General features: G+C 40.8%; 1 protein-coding gene across 1 annotated transcript; it reads right to left on the bottom strand.

Annotated features, from left to right (window-relative positions):
- Positions 1 to 4,348: 4,348 nt before the first annotated feature.
- On the bottom strand, positions 4,349 to 9,618 carry LOC127772122 (transcription factor IBH1). The gene has a single exon (XM_052298108.1). The coding sequence runs from the start codon at positions 9,393 to 9,395 to the stop codon at positions 8,778 to 8,780; it is 618 nt and encodes a 205-aa protein (XP_052154068.1). The 5' UTR covers positions 9,396 to 9,618; the 3' UTR covers positions 4,349 to 8,777.
- Between the last annotated feature and the right edge of the window lie 12,194 nt (positions 9,619 to 21,812).

Here is a 21,812-nt window from a genome sequence, read left to right on the forward strand (position 1 = left end):
TATAAAGAGACAAAGCATGCAAGAGAAACTTGTGTGGCAATTCTTTGATTTTGAAATATTTAAATCAAAATGCCACCTAGGCTTTAGAAATGGAACGAATTGCCGGCTGCTAGAGTCAAATCTAGCTAATCAGAAAGCATTGGCTACCTGGGTAAAGCAAAGCAGAGCACACTATAGCTGAAGTAACCCAAGATGATATTGTTATCTTGGGTTATTTTAAGCAGACCAAATTGGGGCGGCGATGCCACAGGCCACCTACGAGTGGACTAACACAAGACTGTGAAAAATGCTTACTCCAACCGGGTGATTACCAATGTCAAACCCTAGTGATTAGCCAATCTCCTGACCTCACTCATTGCGTGCTTGATTAATCATTTAATTAATTAACCTCTCTAGTTCAATTTATCCTAGCTTTCTGCTCCTTGTGGTCCTCTGAAAGACCGAAACCTTAACACAGTTTAGAATTCGAATTCAGTAGTTAAATTAATGATTGCTTCCTGCGAATTCGATCTCGCGTGGCCACGGAGATATCAGATACTGCCGTGGTTTGCCCGGATTTTGAGATCGGCACGCGGAAATCGGCCGGAATTTTGCGTGAATTTTGTATTCGCGAGCCCCGTCCTGTTTCGAAAGCAACAAACCGGCAGCCATCGCCGGAGACCTTAATTAGTCTATCCATTTTGGCACACTTACACCTCACACACCAACGTCCAAATTGCCCTCCTAGCTTCCTCCTTAATTTAATACAAGCAAATCAAAAGCAATTTAGGCTTTGCTTTCCTGACACATCAGGTTGCAGCTAGCTAACAATTAAGCAGCTGATGAGCAAAGGCTAGCAGCTAGCTATACATCAATGGCTCCAATCATCACATCAACTGTAATTTATCCAACTTGACACTTGCTAGGCCATCCAATCCATTGCACCACCAACATCTTAATTGATTGATTTAGTTAACAAATCAGTTGTATCGTTAATTGTACGTACCTGAAAGGACCAACTAGGCAGTAAAAAAGAGAAAAATCCATTCTGCTTCAGGCCCAGACGTGCTTAATTAATAAAATCGCCAATTAAAGCTTTTTCTCATCAGTTCTCATCTCGCCAAGATCAGCTGGCCTTCACGCTCTTATATATCCATTTTGCTTTTCGAGAGCACAAGCAAGTTTAAGATATCATTAGGTAGCTAGAGATCAAGCTGATAGATTAACTTTAATTAATTTCTCGCATGCTTTAGCTAGCCACCCTCTTGGCCATTTTGTAGTATTGTACATGGTACACTTTATTTAGTAAAATACATATACATTTAAGCTTTATGTGTAGCTAGCTTATGATAGTATGATCACAGATCATATCCTTTTCTTGTGGGGCATGTACACTTAATTAATAAGCTGCCGTGCAAATGATTAGTATTATGCATGTAGAGGGCGACGGCCTTCTCAATTCCTAAGTGTAGTGAGCTTAGCGCTTCTTACCTAAGATAGCTTTGATTTTTTAAGACAAAACGAGTTAAATTAAGGTGATACAACTACATTAAGAGCACTTAAAAGCATGGTATTGACAGCCACTCGGCCTATCCATTTTGCGTCCAATAACTCAAAACGGCGAATCACATCCTCCTCAACTGTGAGTTCGCTCGCCAGGTCTGACACCGGATTCTGTCTCTACCTGACTGGTCTGACCTCACTCTGCTCTGTGGCTCCTCTCTTCAGGTCTAGTGGCCGACTTCTAGGGCCTGCCTGCCTAAGCATTGTCATAAGGGTTTCGACTCTTTAGTCCTCATCTCCTCGCAGCTATGAAAGGAGCGGAACTCCAGAGTGTTCGATTACTCTCTCTCGTCGGTTTCGGTGGTTCTGAAGTCCATTCTACACGAAGGTTTCCCGTGGTCAATTGCTGGCGTCGCGTCTTTTGGGGATATATTGGGAGTGTATAGTAGGGCTCCGGCTCCCCCTCTCTCGTATAGGAGTAGTGTCCAGTTTTAGCTCCATTTTTTTCTCTCTTTTTTTCAGTTTTCTTTTCTCCTTGTCCCTCGACAATTATCCTCTGACTGGTTGTGATGCATAATTGAACTTTCCTTCTTCTAGTATATTAACGTGTAATCCTTTTACACGTTAAAAAGTTTGAAGCTTTGATAGAATGTTATCATCACGCCATCATCATCACCATCATCAGAGTGAGCGCATGCAGCTGCAGGCTATCTATAGTTAACTAGCTAATTACCATTAACACCTCACCTACTTAGCTAGTTAATCGCGTCGCTCTTTCTCGTACTATAAATTAAGCTTCCTCACTAAGTCATCAGTGAGTGATACAGCTGCGAAAGCCAAACACTGCTCAGCTCAGCCGGGAGAGTCAGATCACCACATCAGTGCGTGTGTGCACAGTGTTAAGCATGGCGAGGTTGGCGTCGTTGGTGGGGTGGAACGGCGGCGGCGGGTGGAGGGAGCGGAGGGCGCGGCAGAGGCTGCGGCGGCGGCAGTACTGCGGCGGGACGGTGTGGCTGGGGCGGCGGCGCAGGCCGGCGGGCCGGTGCAGGCTGGCCGTGTCGCGGCTGGTGCGGTGGCGGCTGGTGGCGGAGCTGCTGCGGCCGATCAGGAAGGCGCTGATGGAGATGGCGGCGGCGGCGGGGCGGCGGCAGCTGGTCGCGCTGCCGCAGCTCAGCTTCCCCTTCGTCGGTACGCTCGCGCTCCCGGCCGCCGTCGCCTGACTCCGGTCCGATCTCCTAACGCGAGCTAGCGCCGCCGCGTCCTCATCTCATCATGTGTAATAACTTTTTTTTTTGCCTTTTCTTTTCTTTTTTTCGTGTATGATTTCGAGCTTTAGCTTTCAGGCTTTCAGCTGGACGTCTAATTAATTAGCTTAATTAATTAACTAGCTTTCGATCTATGCGACGTCAGGACATTTCAATCTCTTCTCGCATTGTTTATAATGTTTATAAAGGCATTAAGCGCGCATGGTTTTGATTGAAAATGTGGATAAAGTGGAAAACAACTTGAGGATATCTAAACTAGTTAGATCATAGTAAACAAATTAAACCACATAACTATGGAAGGACCGACTATATCTACTAAAAAATCATGGATATTGGATATATGATCAGTCTTCTTGTACTGTTGTACAGGAATTAGGAATTTAATTTACAGCTGCGGTAAACAGTTAAATTCCATATAAATTAGAAAAACTCCCGTATAATTTTCTACAGAAGGCGGTGTAGGTAGAATGATGATAGTGTATCCACGTACTTAAGTTCATGAGTTCAGAGCTCCGACGATATATAAATTAAACAACATAGCATCGTCTGATGATGTACGGAGTTCAACTTGGTGTTGCGCAAGACTAATAATTGATCGTTTTGACGATGGAAGTAGGGGAAAAAAAAATCAATCAACAGATTGTGGCAACAGGCAACGATCATCGATGGCTGATTAATTCACCAGTTTTCTGGTAAATTAAGTACTGCCAGACATTCATCGATGTAATTAATGAATTCTTACCAGGACGGTAGTCTGTATAGCTATGATTTAAGATTTTGACGGACTACTCGTCAAGATTCAAGAAATTAAATTGAGAGTGTTCGTCAAGATGCAAGGGAAGAACTAACAGAACCTGTATTTATGATATGACCAGGTTGGAATTGAACCGACAAAATTTGTTAACTAATCAATAATTCTAGAGGAAGCTTGCTTAGTAGCCATGCATTTGCACCAATTGAATCAGTCACATTATATGCATAATACGTCCATATGGCATACAAGGTTACACGTTACCATGAATAATATATAATCTGTACTGATCATGTCCCTGTACCATCCACTAAATACGTACAGGAATACAGCTAGCTAGAGAGGTGTACGTACGTACGCGCGTGGTACTCGCACCTACTAGCTAGTAGCTATTTAATTAATTATTATATATATGCGTGTATATATATAGCTAAGTCTTCTGAATATATAATTTCCAAATATTTCAGGAAAACAACAACAATGTCATGCATGCTTTGGACATGGTCCTAACTTATGACGTATTCGACATATCTCCGTAGCGTCAGTCTGTACGTCCTTGTAGTTGGAGACAACTGTACATATATTTATGCAACGACGTCAGTCTGACGTTGCTACTACTTGCTAAGACAGAAAAGGTTGTTATTTAATTCTGAGTAATTTTCTGCTGCCCCTCGCCATAAATCTCGTGTTAATGTTAATTAGAAACAGATAGGATATATATGTACTGCATCATCTCGACTATTATGAATAAATATCCAATTTTTTCTATAATTTTTCATGATATTTGTTAGTTGGTATGCACGGAAAGTTTGTGTGCATAGGATATATGTTTCCCTTTACTATATCTATATCATTAATCAAAGATTAATTATAATTAGCTAGCTAACCACTACACGCACTCCAATTCATGTTTGTTGTCTTGAGAACTTCACTCTAGTGTATCGAGAATTTTGTAGGAAAACCAACATTCAAATTAGTGGGAATATTTCGTATACCAAAGTTCTTACAAATTCTGCAGCTCTCAGTACAAATAATGGAATGGGCCTTAGACTTCTTCTCGTTTCTTCTATATTGATGCCAGAGTAGATTAATATATATGGGCTCAATTAAGCAGCAGGAAAGGACAGTAAAAGGGACTAATTAAAAAAATGAATTTTAGGGATAGGTGCCATGTATCCATCGGCCGCAATATATCCTCGTTAGCTTACACGCATACATGATGCATACACGAACAGCTTTCCCATGTTATAATCTTACACACAATATATATAATTGCACAATTAATTAATTGTATACAAGCTTAATTATACACAATGAACAATTCTATACAGACTTACACACACACAATGAGTCAAAATGACACAAAATTAATTTGTACCGTACTGTTCCACGCATGCTAAGCTCTTATATATATACCGATCGAGTATATTAATTAGAGTAATACGCTAGCTAGCCAGCTAGGTTTGGTCGATCTAATTAAAGCACAAGCGCTGTGTAGCACGTAACATTCATCAACTATAACTTGGTTAAATCTCAAAAAGTATATATACTTTAAATTAAAGTCAGCAGGTGCTGTACAAGTGGTGTAGTACTGTTGGTAGCGTTCGGTTAATTAATTAAACACATTGATCGCTAGATCTACAAAAACATTCAAACAACAGAGAGTACGAGGCGATACACATACAAAAGTCCCTGGAGGCATATATACGGATCCATGCATACGGATGCGTATACGTACGTTAGCCACGGTATAAAGAAAGCCATGTACTGAATTTTCTATATATCTGCATTCCGTGCATAAGAATATATAGCTGATGGCACAAAAATCAATTTAATTTGCACGGCATATTTATCCCGGATACATATATATGCTGTATATATAAGAGAGAAATTAAATGTGCATATTTGATATGCAACAGCACTACTTGTTAAAATAACTAGTACCCCCATTAACTAGTACATCCATCCATCTCGAGCACATGGTTTATTAACAATATTTTTTTCGATTACCACAATACTCACACGACCTAAAATATGTCCCACGCGCGGTCTGTTAATAAGGATTAATTTTTCCGATTTCACAAAGTACTCTTACGCGTGCGGCACACCACACTTACTCATCTCTAAATATGTTCCCTAACATATGCTCAAAGAGATGAAGCTATAGTAGCGATTGTAACTCACTAGCTTCACTAAAATCTTATTAAAAGCATATATACTCGTGTATCGTAATATTCATGGGCGCTACCGCACTGTATTTTAATCATGATGGATAAAATATCATGCATTAATTTATTATTCCATCGTATATCATTGATGCTTCTCCCGCTAATAGATAAATTATAAGCAAGCATATTAAAAATTAAGAAGTATAGTGAGCTTTCAGTGACATAAAATGGATGTGTCCATGTGGATAAGTCCTAATACGAAGATATGACAGGTATATATAGCGGCAATTATTAACTAATTTCACATCCTGCTGAAATAACGATCAATTAGCAATACTGAGAATTATTTCATGCACCTATATATATCATCGTGTATTTGACGAAATAAAAAACTGATATATCAAATCGGCAAACTCATTAAATTACTTGACCATGCTAACTATATATATGTATTTTGGACCAATCTGAATCATCTTTTAATTTCTCTGCATTTTGTTCGAATGGAGCACAATTTTTAGTGCATTAACATTGAAAACAAAATTATATATAAGTCTATATATGAACTAATGGCAAGGCTAACCAGCAGATGATCAAAGATAGTATTCTGAAAAATAGAAGTGACAGAAAGTCATATATGCAGTAATTAAACATGCATGATGTTAGAAAATTCCGATGTACTGTCACAAATATGTGTCTCGATGCATATATGATACGCTACACACCGATCCATGTTTATTTTATTTCAATATGTACATTCCAAGGTATAGTACTATATAGCATATATACATGCATGTCTGTTGAAGGAGATGATTATAGCCAGCTGATCAAATGAGTACAGCTAATCAGTGGGCCAATTATGATTAGCTGTTGATTCAAGTACCAAAAATGTTTTTAGTGATGTGAAATGGCTCCCTAATATAGCTATTTTGTGGCCCAATTGCGAATTGGATGGTGATCTTACATGATTCCAAGCAAAATGCACACATGCATGTAGCTAGCTTTGTCCTGTCAATAGGTGTACTAATTTTGTCATATATGACAGCTAGCTATGGCCAATGAGCAAATTCGATATCTGAACCAAAAACGCCCCCCTATCGAATATCCAAATAGAAAACAGATTAAAACCACACACTACAATATCGTCTTAAGTGGAAATTATATCTAGCTCTGTGATCACAACTAAAAACAATATATGCAAGTACAAGTAAAAAAAATTAAAAAAGCAAAAGCAGAAATTTAGGGTATTTTATGGATGCAGCAGGCAGCAGGCTCTTCTTCTCTCAATATACCACGGTGCACAAGACATAATCTGTTAGCTAGCTAGTGTGAAAACACACATATGTAAATACATATAGTTCTACTAAGATTCTTTGCATCTGCTTCGTCTGTATCTTTTTACCTTTTTTTTTCAGGGACATGCAAAAGACTTAACTGTATTATTATATCAGTTAAGTAAAAGTAAAGAATGTGGTTTCAACCATGCATGTCAAACTTGCATGGTACCAGCTAGTCTTTTTCTACGTCCAGTTGATTAACTACTGTTTGTGTTGTACATATATATATGATCCCGATGTAACATAACACTTAATAGGAAGCTTACAAGCAGAAGAGGCTAGCTTCAACCCTTTCGGATTCTTACCCCATAAAGGAAGCAACAAACGCATGTGTCAAAGCTAGCCAACTGAGAGAAAAAAAAAACACGACAAAAGAGCCAAGCAGAAAAACTTGCCAGCAGCATCAAGTACACAAAGAATACTCAATAGAGAACCGGTGGCACCTAAAAAGGAACAGGGATAAGTTGGTAGAGAGAGATGATGGAAGGGCAACAAGAAGAGAGAAGAAAAATAATAGCAAAAACACAAATACATATATGCTTATTTCCAAAGGGAAAAACACAAGGCCCTTTAATCAAAAGATGCTAACCGCCCATGGAGAGAATGTCTTTTGTTTGGTTCCTTTGGCCACAAGTTATGTGTGTCTTCTCATCAAGCTCAAAGATTAGCAACCCTATCCCTCATAGATTGTGGCTCCCACTTTCCCAAATTTGAGAGAGGAGAAAAGAAAAAACACTCTACCAAACAACCAATTCAACATAACCACCCTCCTAGTTAGCAAGCTAGCAGTACTCTAATAGTCTAATTAGACAAGCTAGGCAACAAGCATCATCTAGCTGTCAATCCCTAGCTAATACGAGTAGCGGATGCATGGGAACGATGATATAGAGGTAGTACACACATATGCATCATGCATGTGCAGCTAGCTAGCAACCAATTAATACTTAATTCTACTAGAACAAAACGAATCTGCACACATGCAGCATTACACAGGGAAAAATTATCATGCATGATATATATGCAACATCCATTCATCTATGACCTCATTGTTAAGTTCTTTGATTAAGTAATTACCTGTTTCTTCCCCAATCAGATAGAAGACGTACCTACAGAAGATGAAAAAATATATATCTACCAACATCGCAGATACAGCTACAAAGGTAGGTTAGTAGCATGCATGAATTTTTCACAATTCACAAACACACATATACGCAGATATATAGATCGATTTACTGACAATTGACAATAATTAACACTGCACTAATTCACTATCATATAGTATATGTAACTTCATCCTTCTCTTTATATGTTACAATTAATTACCCCTCTCTCTCTCTCTCTCTCTCTATAAAGCCTTCTTCTTGGTATATATGATTCAATTCATTGTGCTCCCAGCCGGTCGGCCTATACTTCTATACATGGATGTATGTATCCAACAATCTTTTCATCACCTACCAATAATCTTAATTACCAACAAAAACAAAAAACATGTATACTAACACTCCACCCAATCTCCTAGATCCTCCCCTTAATTACCCCAATAATAATCCCCTATCTTAACCAACCATCATATGCATCGATCGATCGATCGATCCACATGAACAAGAGATAGATCGTCATATGCATCGATCGATCGATCCACATGAACAAGAGATAGATCGATATGATGTAGGTAGAGAAGTAGAACAGAAGCAGCAACAGCAGCATGTGATGCGTGCAAGACGAACGAAGAAATAATTAACCATATGTTGCATATGTTGATTACTCGATGGATGGATCATTGGTAGGAGAAGAGGTCGACGAGGCCTTGCATCAGCTGCACCTGCGCGCGAAGCGAGCGGAGGTAGTCGGCGGTCTCCTCCAGGAGGCTGGAGTACTCCATGCCGGCGCCGCCGGGGACCAGGCGCCGGAGCGCGTCGGCCCTCGGCGGCTCGCCCTGCTGCCGCGGAGGCGGCGGAACAGCCCGAGCCGCCGCCGACGTCTCTCCGGCAGCAATAATCCTGACGCCTCTGGCGGCGGCGGCGGCGGCGGAGGCGGGAGAAGGCGCAGGAGCGGCGATGACGCGCCTCCGCACCAGCACGGCGGCGCGCCTCATCAGCGTCCTGGACCTCCGCGCGCGGGCCTGGCCGAGCAGCGCCCGGCTCCACGCGCGGCGCGGGCTCGCCGCCCGCGCCATGGAGGAGTAGGCCGCCCGGCGGATGGTCCGCGTGCGCCGCGTCACGGGTGTCGCCCGGTGGATCCGCGACAGCGCGCGCAGGAAGTGGAAGGCCAGCATGTGCTTCGTCGCCGCCGCCGCTTCCCCCCTCCCAAATCCGCCGCCGTCCGCGGCGGCGCCGCTGCCAATTACGCTAGGGTTAGGGTTCGGCGGCGGCGGCGGCGTCCTCTTCGCGTCCATCAAACGGCGCCCCCAACCTCACCTCACCTTCCAACGAGAGAAGAGAAGAGGAGAGGAGAGAGATGGAGAAGAAGAAGAAGATTTGGCTCTGACACAAACGGATCAGAAGGATTTGTGGGTTGCGATTTTAGAGAGAGAAAAAAAGGAAAGGGAAGAGAGCGAGGAACACGGCTCTGACACAAATGTCCTGAGCAAGATCCGGTGTCTTATAATACCTAGTTGACAACGAGAGACAAAAGCAATCCAAATTATTCTTTTTTATTAAAAAAATTAGTCTGCTAGTACTGTAGAGAAAGAAAGTAAGAAATTGTTGGCCAAGATGAACATGAGACTCATCTTTGGTTAGCTCTTGCTTGCATGTGGGCTAATGGATATAAAAGCAATCTGGTCGGACTTTGGTCGGATCGATATATTGATTCAGTTACTCGATCGGTCACATACATCTACTCCTACGCAATCTGCTGATTTGGTTAATTAACCTGATTGCATTGACGAACATGAGGAAACAACACATGCTAAACTAGTATTAACCATGCATATCCATGCATGTGCTGGATAGATATATGAGTACGGTGGTAGTGGTAGTTACAATTGGATGAAAAAAAAGAGGAAAAATTAAGGCAATGCTTTTTTTTTCATGCAAATCAGCATCAGCATCACGTTGCCGTCCGCGTCTGAAACATTAACTCGATTTGTTGTTAAATTGTTCGTCTGCGTGGAAGCAACGTAAAACGAGTAAACCGGCCTGGGATTTGGGGTTTGACACGTTCGTCAAACCATCGCCATGCAATGTTAATTAAGTTTCTATAGTAGCAATCGCCTAATCGGCGTGCAAAAGCACATATTACGCGCAAATGTGTGTGTATATTGCAAAGCTGGAGAAAAATTAAAATAATTAATCCAGCAGAGAGATTATAAAGATGTTGCTGGAGCCAGGCAACAACTTGATCTCGATCAAATATCGACCAATTGATCGTAATCTTTGGCAACACATGCCACACGCTTTGCAGAAAGGTAACATGCGCCTCCATGCCGATTCGTTCCGTTCCCGTTAGGGCGTTTTGAGATAGATACAGTACAGGCCCCTAGCTAGCTAATCCCCTAGAGAGATAAACAAGGCAGTGGCTAATTCTGTAGCTACCTGATCCGTTCAAATTTTAAGAGATTTTAGGTTAATTGGCAAGCTTTAAAATTGAGGTAAAAAGAAAAAAAATATATTCCAATGCCTCTAGGAGCATATAATATTACCACAGTGAGTAATAAATATAGCGGTGTTGGATAGATCGAAGAAATTGTAGGAGAGATCAATTTATGGATAAACTTTAAACCCTAGCTAAGCTACATCATTTGCTTTTTAGCTTTGTTAGTCGTAACTGAAATTTAAATTTTAAATCTTAATTTTAGATTTTTTTTGATGTTTTTTAGTTTTATTTCTCAACATTAAGTTTTAAATTACTAACAACAAATATATATAAGTTTTATTTATAAACTATTTTTGAAGTGTTACACAGTTGTTTTTCGCGAACGCAAGTGTTACAGCTTCTCCCTCCTTCATGGGTAGTTCGAGTCGCAAGGGCGCCAATACAATTACAGTTTATAATAAGTTATAATTGAATAATAAAGATCGTTAAATTTCTTATATAGTATAATATGCCCTCTGCTTTGTAACAGGTTTGACCTAGGTAAATTACTGGATCATACTATGGTTATGCATATATGAGAGGAACGAACCGAGGACACTATGTTTTTAAAGTTGTAGAGATTATAAAAGAGAAATGAGGAAGAGGGTGACGGCCGTGTACGCATTGTTGGGGGTACTACAGGTTAGTGAGTGGTGGGTTGGAGAGGAGGAGAAAGAGAGAGAAAGTCTAGAGAGAGAGAGAGAGAGAAAGTGGTGGTGGGGCCAAGCGTTGCAAACCACCACATGAGCGCACATGGCTGCCCTGGCCCACCTACCTCCTCCGACGGATGGACGGACGATGGATTCGGTAGAGAGAGAGACTAGCTGCTATATTAGCTAGCTAGAGAGAGAAACTACAAAGCCGCTCGATTGCATTGCATATATTGCACCGATCCATCCAAGCGTACTACGCAGCTACGTACGCATCAAGTATGTACTTTTCTTCTTCCTTTTTCCTTTTTTTTTCCTTCTTAACGAAATTAATTAATTTCACGAAATGAGCGGAGCATGTTTGGGTTCAAATCTTAAATTTGACATAGGTATTTATATTTACGGTTAATTATTTGTTCAGTAGTAGACGACGTACCCGTTGACAACGAAACGTCAATATGCCCAGTCTCTGAAAATGCTCATATGGGTGAGTGTCACACGCGTTATAAGAACATTTGTATTTGTACCGTGTTTCTTAAAAATATAAATTAATTAATTTCTGAGTACGTTATGTAGCAGATCGAGCTACCTGCTCAATCGTGATCGATCGTGCTCATAAAATCTGATCCTTAATTCGCTCTCGATCGATCCCCCGGCCTGCCGGGTCAACTGAAAACGATTTTTAATTATAATACTAGTTCGATTGATTTTAATGTATTGATTAGCGTATAAAAGTGTATGTATACGGAGTGCATTATTGTATGCATTTTTCAGGCTTAATCAAATTAGAGGGAGATCGAAGGGGGGCTAATTAATTAGCTGCTAATTAATCTGGTCGTGGTTTGGTCGCACGTCTAAACCCAACGACTTATCAGTTGTCGCCGATGGTTAAGACTTGCTAATCACATATGAGCACAAATCAACAGGGAGGTAGCTAGAAAGCTAATTAAGGAGAGAGAATCAAATTAATAATTAAGCTATATATATACAGGGGAAATTAACCTGATAATCGATCATCGATCGTGTGTTGCCTCCGTGACCGCTGACTTGTTGCCATCAACGGGATGATTAATTAGGCGTGCAAGGCGACGATTAAACTCTAATTATTGGAGCAAAGCCGGCCGACCGATCGACCATATGCAAGAGGCTAAGCTAGTCATGGATCCATATTCCATACATATGCATCGATCATACCATATCATGCACGCATGTGCATGGTATCTATGTCTATATGTTGCTAATTAAGAACGGACTTGTAATGTTCCTCTAATTAACCACATCATGTGAATTGGCATGCAATATTTGAACAGTCGATTAAAGCAATATATATATATATATATATATATATATATATATATATATATATATATATATATATATATATATATATATATATATATATATATATATATATATATATACTTAATTACATGCTGAATAAACTGCCAATTAATAATTAAAGTTGCTAATACATGCACATATATCGTCGAGATATATACTTCCCCCATTTAATTACCAGGCTAAAAATATGAGCATATTCACACTAATCATCAATTGTTGGCTTATTAATATTGTTAGTGCCTGCAGCTAATGTAAAAATTTTATAAGTACATGTCCTTGGCGTTCTTAATTAATTTTGTAGTGGTTATGCTCATAATGCTGTCACTAGAAAGCTACCAAATTTTCATCGGATTGGTTCGAGCCCAATAATGATGCTTAAACAACGAGATAAATACTCTGCCCAACCTCTAATGATATATCCATGCTGCGCCTGATCTCCGGCATTTCCTAACCATGGGCCACCAATGCATGGATCATGTTCTTAGAGCTGTCGGGTTTATATGTAGCAATTGTTTTTAATTATAACGAATTGACAAATCGACCACATACAGGTAACTCGTGTGTCATTTTTTTTTGATATACTACTAATTAGTTGGAGAAATTAAAGACATTCCATTAATTGTAAATTAATTAAATAAAGAGAACTCCGTTCAAAAAGGTGTGGCATTTTTTCTCATATTCTCATGTGTTTGGAATGGATGATTTTCTTTGAGAAGTTTTGCAGGAATTGAACCGATTTAATTATGTGAAATCCTGTAAAACTCTTGCCTTACAAAGTAACACTAATAGATTTATTTCTTTGGACTTTATGCATTTCATCAATTTTCAAATAGGCTAGCTATACATTGACATGAATATATATATGGGTGGTGGCGTGGGTTCTAGCTTACAAATCGAGCATAAACATCCAAGAAACCTTTAGAGAGTACTATATAACCTTCGGAGAGTACTATATAGTACTCCCTCCGTCCCAAAATGTAAGTAATTTTAGATCTCGACACGGTCTCCAAGACAATATCTACAAAAGTAAAATGTTTTAAATAAAAAGAGTTGCATATTATGATAGTTCGTTTAATGATAAATATAGTAACATCAAGTTTACATGATTAATATTTCTTAATTTATCGCTATTAATAGTCAAAATTTAAAAAGTTTGACTTGACACTATTCTAAAAATGCTTACATTTTGGGACGGAGGGAGTAGATGGCAAATTTAAATACTCCTATATAATTCATAAAATTGGACTAATTGTCAAAATTTTAAATTTCATTAGGAAGTTGAATTGATAAGTGTTGATGTAAAATTCGTCACATACACAAGGGCATAAGAGATTTGTTTAGATCTAGTGCAAGTCCTATCAATCGGGTTCAGGGCATGCCAGTTAGTTTGATCTTAGAATTAACAAGATAGACAACGAAAAGATTAGATTGTGGAGTCAATCGGTCATAGGGCCGATATTGTATCGTGTGCCCATCCGATGCCGATGAAATTTTGGATCGATTGGCTGTAACCGATGGATATAAATATTTAGGATCAAAGTGACATCGACCAAAATCTACATAATATATATTTGCAAAATCTTCTAACTTTATTATAACCAATCTTGATAGATCAAATCAAACTGAGACAATATAAGATTGAAAGTAGTAAAGATAGCAACTTAACAATTATATATATTCCTAGATGTAGGCCAATGCACTAAAATATTAATTGAAGCTTATCATCATTCGCAAAGTAAAGAAAAAAACAACATCAGCTATAACAAGTTAAAGTATAATCATTAACAACCTATGATTATTAACCACAATCTTGATAGATCGGATCAAATCGAGACAGTATAAGATTGAAGATAACAAAAATAGCAGTTAACTGATTATGCTAAATCTTGTAACTCAAACGATGTAACAAATTAATTTATAATAAACACATAACTCATCGGTTAAGACTCCAATGAAACAATTGTTTAAACCTATTGACTTGAATAAATTTATCTAGCAAATTATAATCTTAGTAGATTGGACATAACCAAGATAATTCAAGATTAATGGTAAGTTTGATAGATTTAAACTAGCCGATTGGTAAAATTCAAAGTGAATTGATATAATACCCTAACTATGAGAGCAAAACAATCAAAGATAGATCTGATACATTAGATAGGCAACGCATGCAAAGATCAAATTAGTATATCAGACTTAATCGAGAAAGTACAGCCCAACCAATTCAAGTGAAGTTGACGGGGCTTACTTTCTTGCTGGAGATCGAAATCGATGCAGCACAAACTCGAACAAGAACCAGTTGAAGCTAAACTAGGGTGGCGATGCGTCGAAAAAGTGATTATTGAACTGTTGGTGTTTACAAAGGCCCTGGGTGCACATATTTATGCCCATAGGCTATACTAAGGGCCTGTTCACTTTGATGCCATTTTCAACCATATCATTTTTTTTTGACAAAGTTACCAAAAATATGTCTACGTTTAGTTTATTGCCAAATTTGGTCAATACATAAGAAATCCTGCCAAAATTTTGGCAATATTACCATCCTGCTAAAATTTTGGCATTGCCAAAACTTGATAAGGTTTATTTTAGCTACAATCTAAACAGGCCTTAAGTCCGATTCTACTACAATCGGATGATGTAGGACTCTATCTCTAAAAAAAATTATCATTACAACTTTGACTCTGACACAACTTTTGATCGGCTGATCAAAAGAGAAAACTCACCTAAGGCCGAGTTTAGTTCCAAACTTTTTCTTCGAATTTCCAACTTTTTCATCACATCAAAACTTTCCTACACACACAAACTTTTAACTTTTCCGTTACATCGTTCTAATTTCAACCAAACTTCTAATTTTAGCGTGAACTAAACACACCCTAAGTCTGATCCCAACACAACTCATCGATTCAGGACTCTATTTATATATATAAAAAAACTAAGATACACATTTCCTATTGCAGAAGGTTAATACCAAATCTGGATCAGCTTGCCTAACTGAATCTTCTATACTCACAGCGTGAATTCCTTCTTTGACCCGATCTTAACTAACGAAAATTTCTAAATTTCACCGTTTACAATAAGTACATCTAAAATATCATTAAAACCAAGTTTGGTTATCTCCACAAACGTCTCAGAATGTCCAAAATATACGTGTTAAGACACATAATTAAAGTTCCTGTCAGAAACATACCCCCTACCTTCTAATGTCATTCTCATGTTTAAATGTCCAGTTCGTCATATGTGGCCGAAGAGCATAAATACAGATTTAAACAATTACTGTATATAAAAAACGTATGCACCAAAAATATCACAGTCCAATTAATTGAAGTGAATGTGTATAGTTTGTCTGCATACATGCAAGTTCAGTCAGAATATTAATTCTCCTAGCTCCTAAACAAATTACTGAATTATATATAACTGTACATTAAATTCATACGTGAGAATTAATACAGTATGCACTTTAACAATTGAGTTGCAATAAAACTTTATAGATATGTACGTGTGAATGAAAGAATCTGCCAGTGCATACATGCATGCTTTTTTTCCCTACATCAACAGTGGTCCTAACTAATTAAGCTATAGCCCCGCAAAAAAAAAAAAGCTATAGGATCGCATGACCTATATATGCTATGTATATATAGCTGCTGAAAAATATTTTCAAATCGCAGATTGATCATGCATTCTGATCTTAAGTGCAGAATAAACTATATGAGTATGATATGTAGTTTAAGATAGTATACATCGCCGGACGCTTGATGAGAAGTATAGGAAATCCTGGAGAAATTAAGAATTTAACATTTCTCAAAATCAGATGATCTAATTAATTAACAATATAATGCTTTCACTTTCATCTTTTGAAGTAGCCGCCGCTCTTTTAATGGCATTGTTCATGTTGAGCTCGTGCACTATGGTACGAAAGGTAGCGGTTGCCAAGCCGAAAAGTAAAGCTAGCTCATCCAACTGCATTCAACTAACGCTACTACGACACATCCTTCCAAAACCACACACCCATGTCTCCAACTAAAGTAGAGTCTGTACTACCTCTGTAATTAATCGATGTCAGTACATGTTTGAGACTCACAACTAGTTAAAAAAACGAGAGATTAATCACATATAAATAAATAATTAAATGGCTCTAGAGATAGCCAATGAGGAAGCAACAAGTTACAAGTGTATATGATATGATAGAGTGCTTTGACGAATGTGATAATATGCGTGCATGTTCCCTTATCTATGCAGGACATGATGGATAGATTCCGTTGTTTTATGATCCGCTAGCAGCAGATTATAACTAAAGAAGGTTCCAAGAAGTAGGACTAGGAGATGGGGGATCCCACTTACTTTCGGAGATTACAATAGGGCCACTTTGTATACATCTCATTGATTTGGTCCCCTAAAGAGGCCTTAGCCCACATGCATGCAACAAGTAGTAAACAAGACGATTCATCCATATCGGCGCCAAACATGCAAAAGTCATGCTGAGCAACGGGGGTGGCAGCAGCATTATATTATATTATATAGATTGTTCATGCTAGATTTTTACAGTACTATTAATTTTTCGAGTCCATCAATTAAGATGTTATTTTTTTTAACGGTCAAACAGATTGGTTAGCGTTATATTGATAGAAGGGATTAAGTTACATAGCCGAATGCTAAAGGAAAAGAAAAAAAAATATAATTCTGACTGCAAACAAGCTTGCATTTCAGACATTTCTACTACTCTAATTAATTAAGATGTTATGCCAGCTACGCTAATCGAATAGTAGTACTCATGTAGTTCCAGATAATATATATGCAGGCTACAAGCTAAGCCAAGCAGTTTAAGCAATCTGCAGCCTGCAGGGCCGGCCGGGCATGCTCAATTTGGGAGGTTAGACCTGATGATCTATGCAAGAACTTTGCCAAATGTATTTAAATCGTGATGCTTCCATGTAGCATGCCTTACAAGACACTCCACCTCTTTTTCATGAAAGGAACAAGCCTCTGCATGCATGCCGCGCGCGCTATGTCTAATATCCGTATATACAGACGGCCGGACACCACTATGAGTATATCACAGCTAGGAGGAGTATTTGTTAATTTCCCCTTAAATTTGGTTCGTCTTATTACCCAAGCCAGCTAAGAATCAATCAGCACAGGTACTGTTTTAATTACATAATGCTGCACCTTAATTTCCCATTAATTGGCATGGTTAGACGTCCATTAGTTGCTAGCTAATCAGAGGGGGACCAATACATGTATATATGCAATCGTTTCGTGTTTGTGTCGTCGAGCCGAGATCTTAATTTGCTGCAACATTTGCAGGGGAGAGTGTCATGGTCATCGTGGAGCTGTAGCCAACAAGGCGACCCGGCCGGCCGGCCGGCTCTTGTCTTGGAGGTTTAAGGATTTTGATGTCTTCTGCATGTTGCTGCTGTGCAGTAGTGCAGCTGTTTCATCCACTAGAGCTCTATGCTGATGCACAGAATCAAGGGTTGCTGCCGGCCGGGTCCTCTCATTTGGTCAACAGTGCTTATCATTCTGGCTAGCTCTCGATCGCTAACTTGGCATGTTGATCGACATGCATGCATGATGAGGAGATCGAATTGATCTGTCGATCGATGCGTACGTACGTGTGCGTTTGCGTTCTGGCCGGTACTATCTCCAGATCGTCAGTATGTACTCCCCTCCGATCTGTCCCACGAAAATAAATTTGGACAAACGAATTTAGATAGATATATGTTAAGATTCGTAGTAATAAAACGTATCACATCTAATTTTACATTGGTCTTTTATGGAACTGAGGGATTACTCGCTTGCTGCATGCTGGAGCAGGAACCAGTTAGCACGAAAGTACGACATCTGACGAGTGGATCAAGATTACCCGCTCGTGCAATCGTTCATGATTGGTTCTTTAATTTGTTCAACTGCCGCTAACAGTAGAAGAGTAATGCGGAATAGAGGCCGCTCCGTTGATATGATGTTGCAGCAGAAAAGAAAAGGTTTAAAACTAGAAGGAAAAACCTTCAATCCAGCGTGACCGCCACCGTTTTCTCCTCGGACGCGCGGGGCGGGCGTGCGTGCGGTGAAATTATTGGTCATGGGCTCATATGACAAACCAGGTGAGCAGGTGAGCCGTGCGGGGCGGTGGTTCGCCTACGGGCTACGGCCCGTATGGCGCCACGATATGCCTATATCAATCACGACTCACCGCGGGGATCGCGCGTACACAGCACGGCACGCGGGTATACTGTCGTGCATGAGTGGCTCTATAATCGGCGAGACGTTCTACGCTAGTAGTGTACGTAACGATGATTTGATTATGTATGTAGCTATAGTTGTGGTTTAATTAGCCGGAGGAGGGTAGCACGCAGGGATGGGTACGGTCGTCGAGTCGGAGAGATCGATCGATCGATGGATGGAGGTGTACACATGTGCGTGCGGTTGCAGTACACACTTGCATACTAGTGTGTGTGTTTGCATGGTGCGGTCGTTGTCGCGGGAGGACGTACGACACGGCTAACGGCACGACAAGGCAGGGGGATGGATCGAATCGAGTCGAGTCGATGGATGGATGGATGGATCGAGGCGGGCGGGCGCGCGCGGGTCCCGGAAAGGTGCGTGCGCGCGCGTCCCCGTCCCGCATGTGGCTGACACAACTCCCGCGCGACACGGCACCAACCACCAATCCATCCATATCACACCCCCAACCCCAACCCCGCCCGAGCACAATCCCGGCGTGCATGCGGGGCCGCACTGCCGCCTGCCTCGCCCGCCCGCCCGCCCATCATTACTGCGCTCACTCTCCTCGCCCAACCGCACGCTAGCCGACTACTACTCGAGTACTACTAGCGTACTGTGCTACTGTTCCATTATCCGGCCCCCTCACGAATGGATATATCGTGCACACGGGCCACGGCAGTGCGTGCATGCAAAACCGGCCGGGCGGCCGCCATATGTGGCACAATAATAATTCCGTATGTGCAGAGATTAATCAATACGGTGGTGGAGCCACGCGTACGTGCAGGGAGATACGCATGACCGGGGCCGGTACTCAATTCATGAAGCCGATCGAGCTGCTGCTAATCAGATTTCTTGTTCTTTTTATTCGGTGCTAATCAAATATCATGCTCTAATCAAACGGACGCACCATCGTGCGTACGCCCTGCAGGCGATCGACCTCACGTACGGTGGTTGCACTGTACGTACCTGTCGAGGCGCGATTGGAACGGGGGCTAATGCTAGCTTTCCCAGCAGATCTGGTGACGTCGTCTATCGTACAAGTTAGCTAATGATAATAACCAAATCGATCCTCCTTTTGAGCCGCGAGGCGAGGCCTTTTAACTAGTACAAGGTCGATCGGGACGACGTACGTATGATCGGTGATGCGTCGTCGATCGATCGTTCCACGGGAGTAAACCCCAACTCGTGATGATTGCTTGCCGCGCGCGCGGGCGTTTCTGCTGGGGAACAGGGGAAAAAAAGGGGCGGGCGATTCGCGCGGCGCGGACGGACGTGGCGGCGGCCGAGCTGGAGACGCGCATCTGCACATGGGTGGGGGCCTCGCGCCTACCGATGGACGTACGTACGCGTGCGCGGGATAACGAGAGGCAAGGGGGCGTGGGCCGAAGAGCGACCGATGGATGGATGGATGACCGATCGATCGCTAGCCGCAGCAGCTGCTCGTGCGATCGTGCGTGCGTGCGTGTGCGTGCGTTTGCTGCCTTGTTGCCTCCTACCGCGACCCGCCACCAACGGGCCATGGGTGTGTTTAGTTGGGAAAAAGAAAATTTTTGGATGTCAACGTTTGACTAGATGTTAGAAGGGGTTTTCGGACATGAATGAAAAAACTAATTTCAGAACTCGCCTGAAAACCGCGTGACGAATCTTTTGAGACTAATTAAGCCGTCATTAGCACATGTGGGTACTGTAGCACTTATGGCTAATCACGGACTAATTAGGCTTAGAAGATTCGTCTCGTGATTTCCTTCATAACTGTACAATTAGTTTTTCTTTTTATCTATATTTAATGCTTTATGCATGTACCCAAAGATTCGATGTGATGTTTTTAGGAAAAAAATTTGGGAAACTAACCGGGCCCTATATACAATACACGGGCCCAATCCATGTCTCCGATTTTGTCCTCCTCTTTGACCCTCCTTCAAGCTCCAGGTCGTACTACTAGTACTACGCCTACCCTGCCGCCGTATACGTCAGACAGCACAGCAATTAAGACACCGTATTCTTCCGTTTCCTGTGTGTGCTCGTCTGGAATACATACAGATACGGGCATTGATCGGGTATGCGTACGTACCTGGTCAAGCTAGCTGGTCCGAAAAGTTCTCCGATTTGATACGACAGAAACGGGGAAAGCAACCCGGAACTTCTCTGCTCGATCCTTTGGGTTGGGCGCAATGATTCGGGATAGGGTTTGACATGATCCTTGGCCATCCTGCTTGTGACGCAGAATTGGTCAACGGATGAGAGGGGCACATCGTGGTTAAGGATCGATGGGTGATCGCCCCTGCTCCCGCGCTCGGCTTGTGCCATCGGTGTTAATGTGCACGGGTAGACAGCTACTCCGGCCACAGCCACACAGGTCAGGTTTTATCAGAAACTCAGTACCCTGTTCGTATCTTGAAAAAAAAAAATAGTGATGTTCTTCAACCAGTCGTCTCAAGACTCAAAAAGAGTCAAGTCTCACCTAGTCACCTTGTAGGTAAAAAATGAAAACTCTTTCGTTGAATGTTGCCTTAGTCCCTATCTCGTACCTCTGTGAAGATATGAATGTATCTTTGCTATTTTTCTTCCTTTCTTCTTTTCGCAGTTGGGAAAAAATATGTAAATATACTCTTTGGTTGTGTTTAGTTCACACTGAAGTTTGGAACTTTGTTTGAAATTGGTACGATGTGATAGAAAAGTTGTGTGTGTATGAAATATTTGATGTGATGAAAAGTTGGAGGTTTAGAAAAAAAAAATTAAAACTAAACAGGGCCTTTTCCTACTTAATATAATACCAGCAAGTCTGCCTTCGGTTTCAAGAGACAAAAAAAAAAAAAAAACTCTTTTGTTAACATGTCCGAAGTATATGGCCACTACTTTTCGTCATCTGCAGTAATATGGCAGAAAGCACCAACTAAGAGTAGGTTACCAACAGATGTCTCGAAGATAAGAAAATTCCATCATGGTTTACCTTTTAGATAAAATTCGGTTGGTTTTCACGAAAACCAGACATCCTGAACCTAGCTCGAAAGAATATTCCATTGGAAAAC

The sequence above is a fragment of the Oryza glaberrima genome, chromosome 4 (assembly GCF_000147395.1).
Source record: "Oryza glaberrima chromosome 4, OglaRS2, whole genome shotgun sequence".
Taxonomy (NCBI): Eukaryota; Viridiplantae; Streptophyta; class Magnoliopsida; order Poales; family Poaceae; genus Oryza; species Oryza glaberrima.

Excerpts from the sequence above, each read along its gene's own strand:
- LOC127772122 (XM_052298108.1), bottom strand. The coding sequence starts at position 9,395 with ATGGACGCGAAGAGGACGCCGCCGCCGCCGCCGAACCCTAACCCTAGC.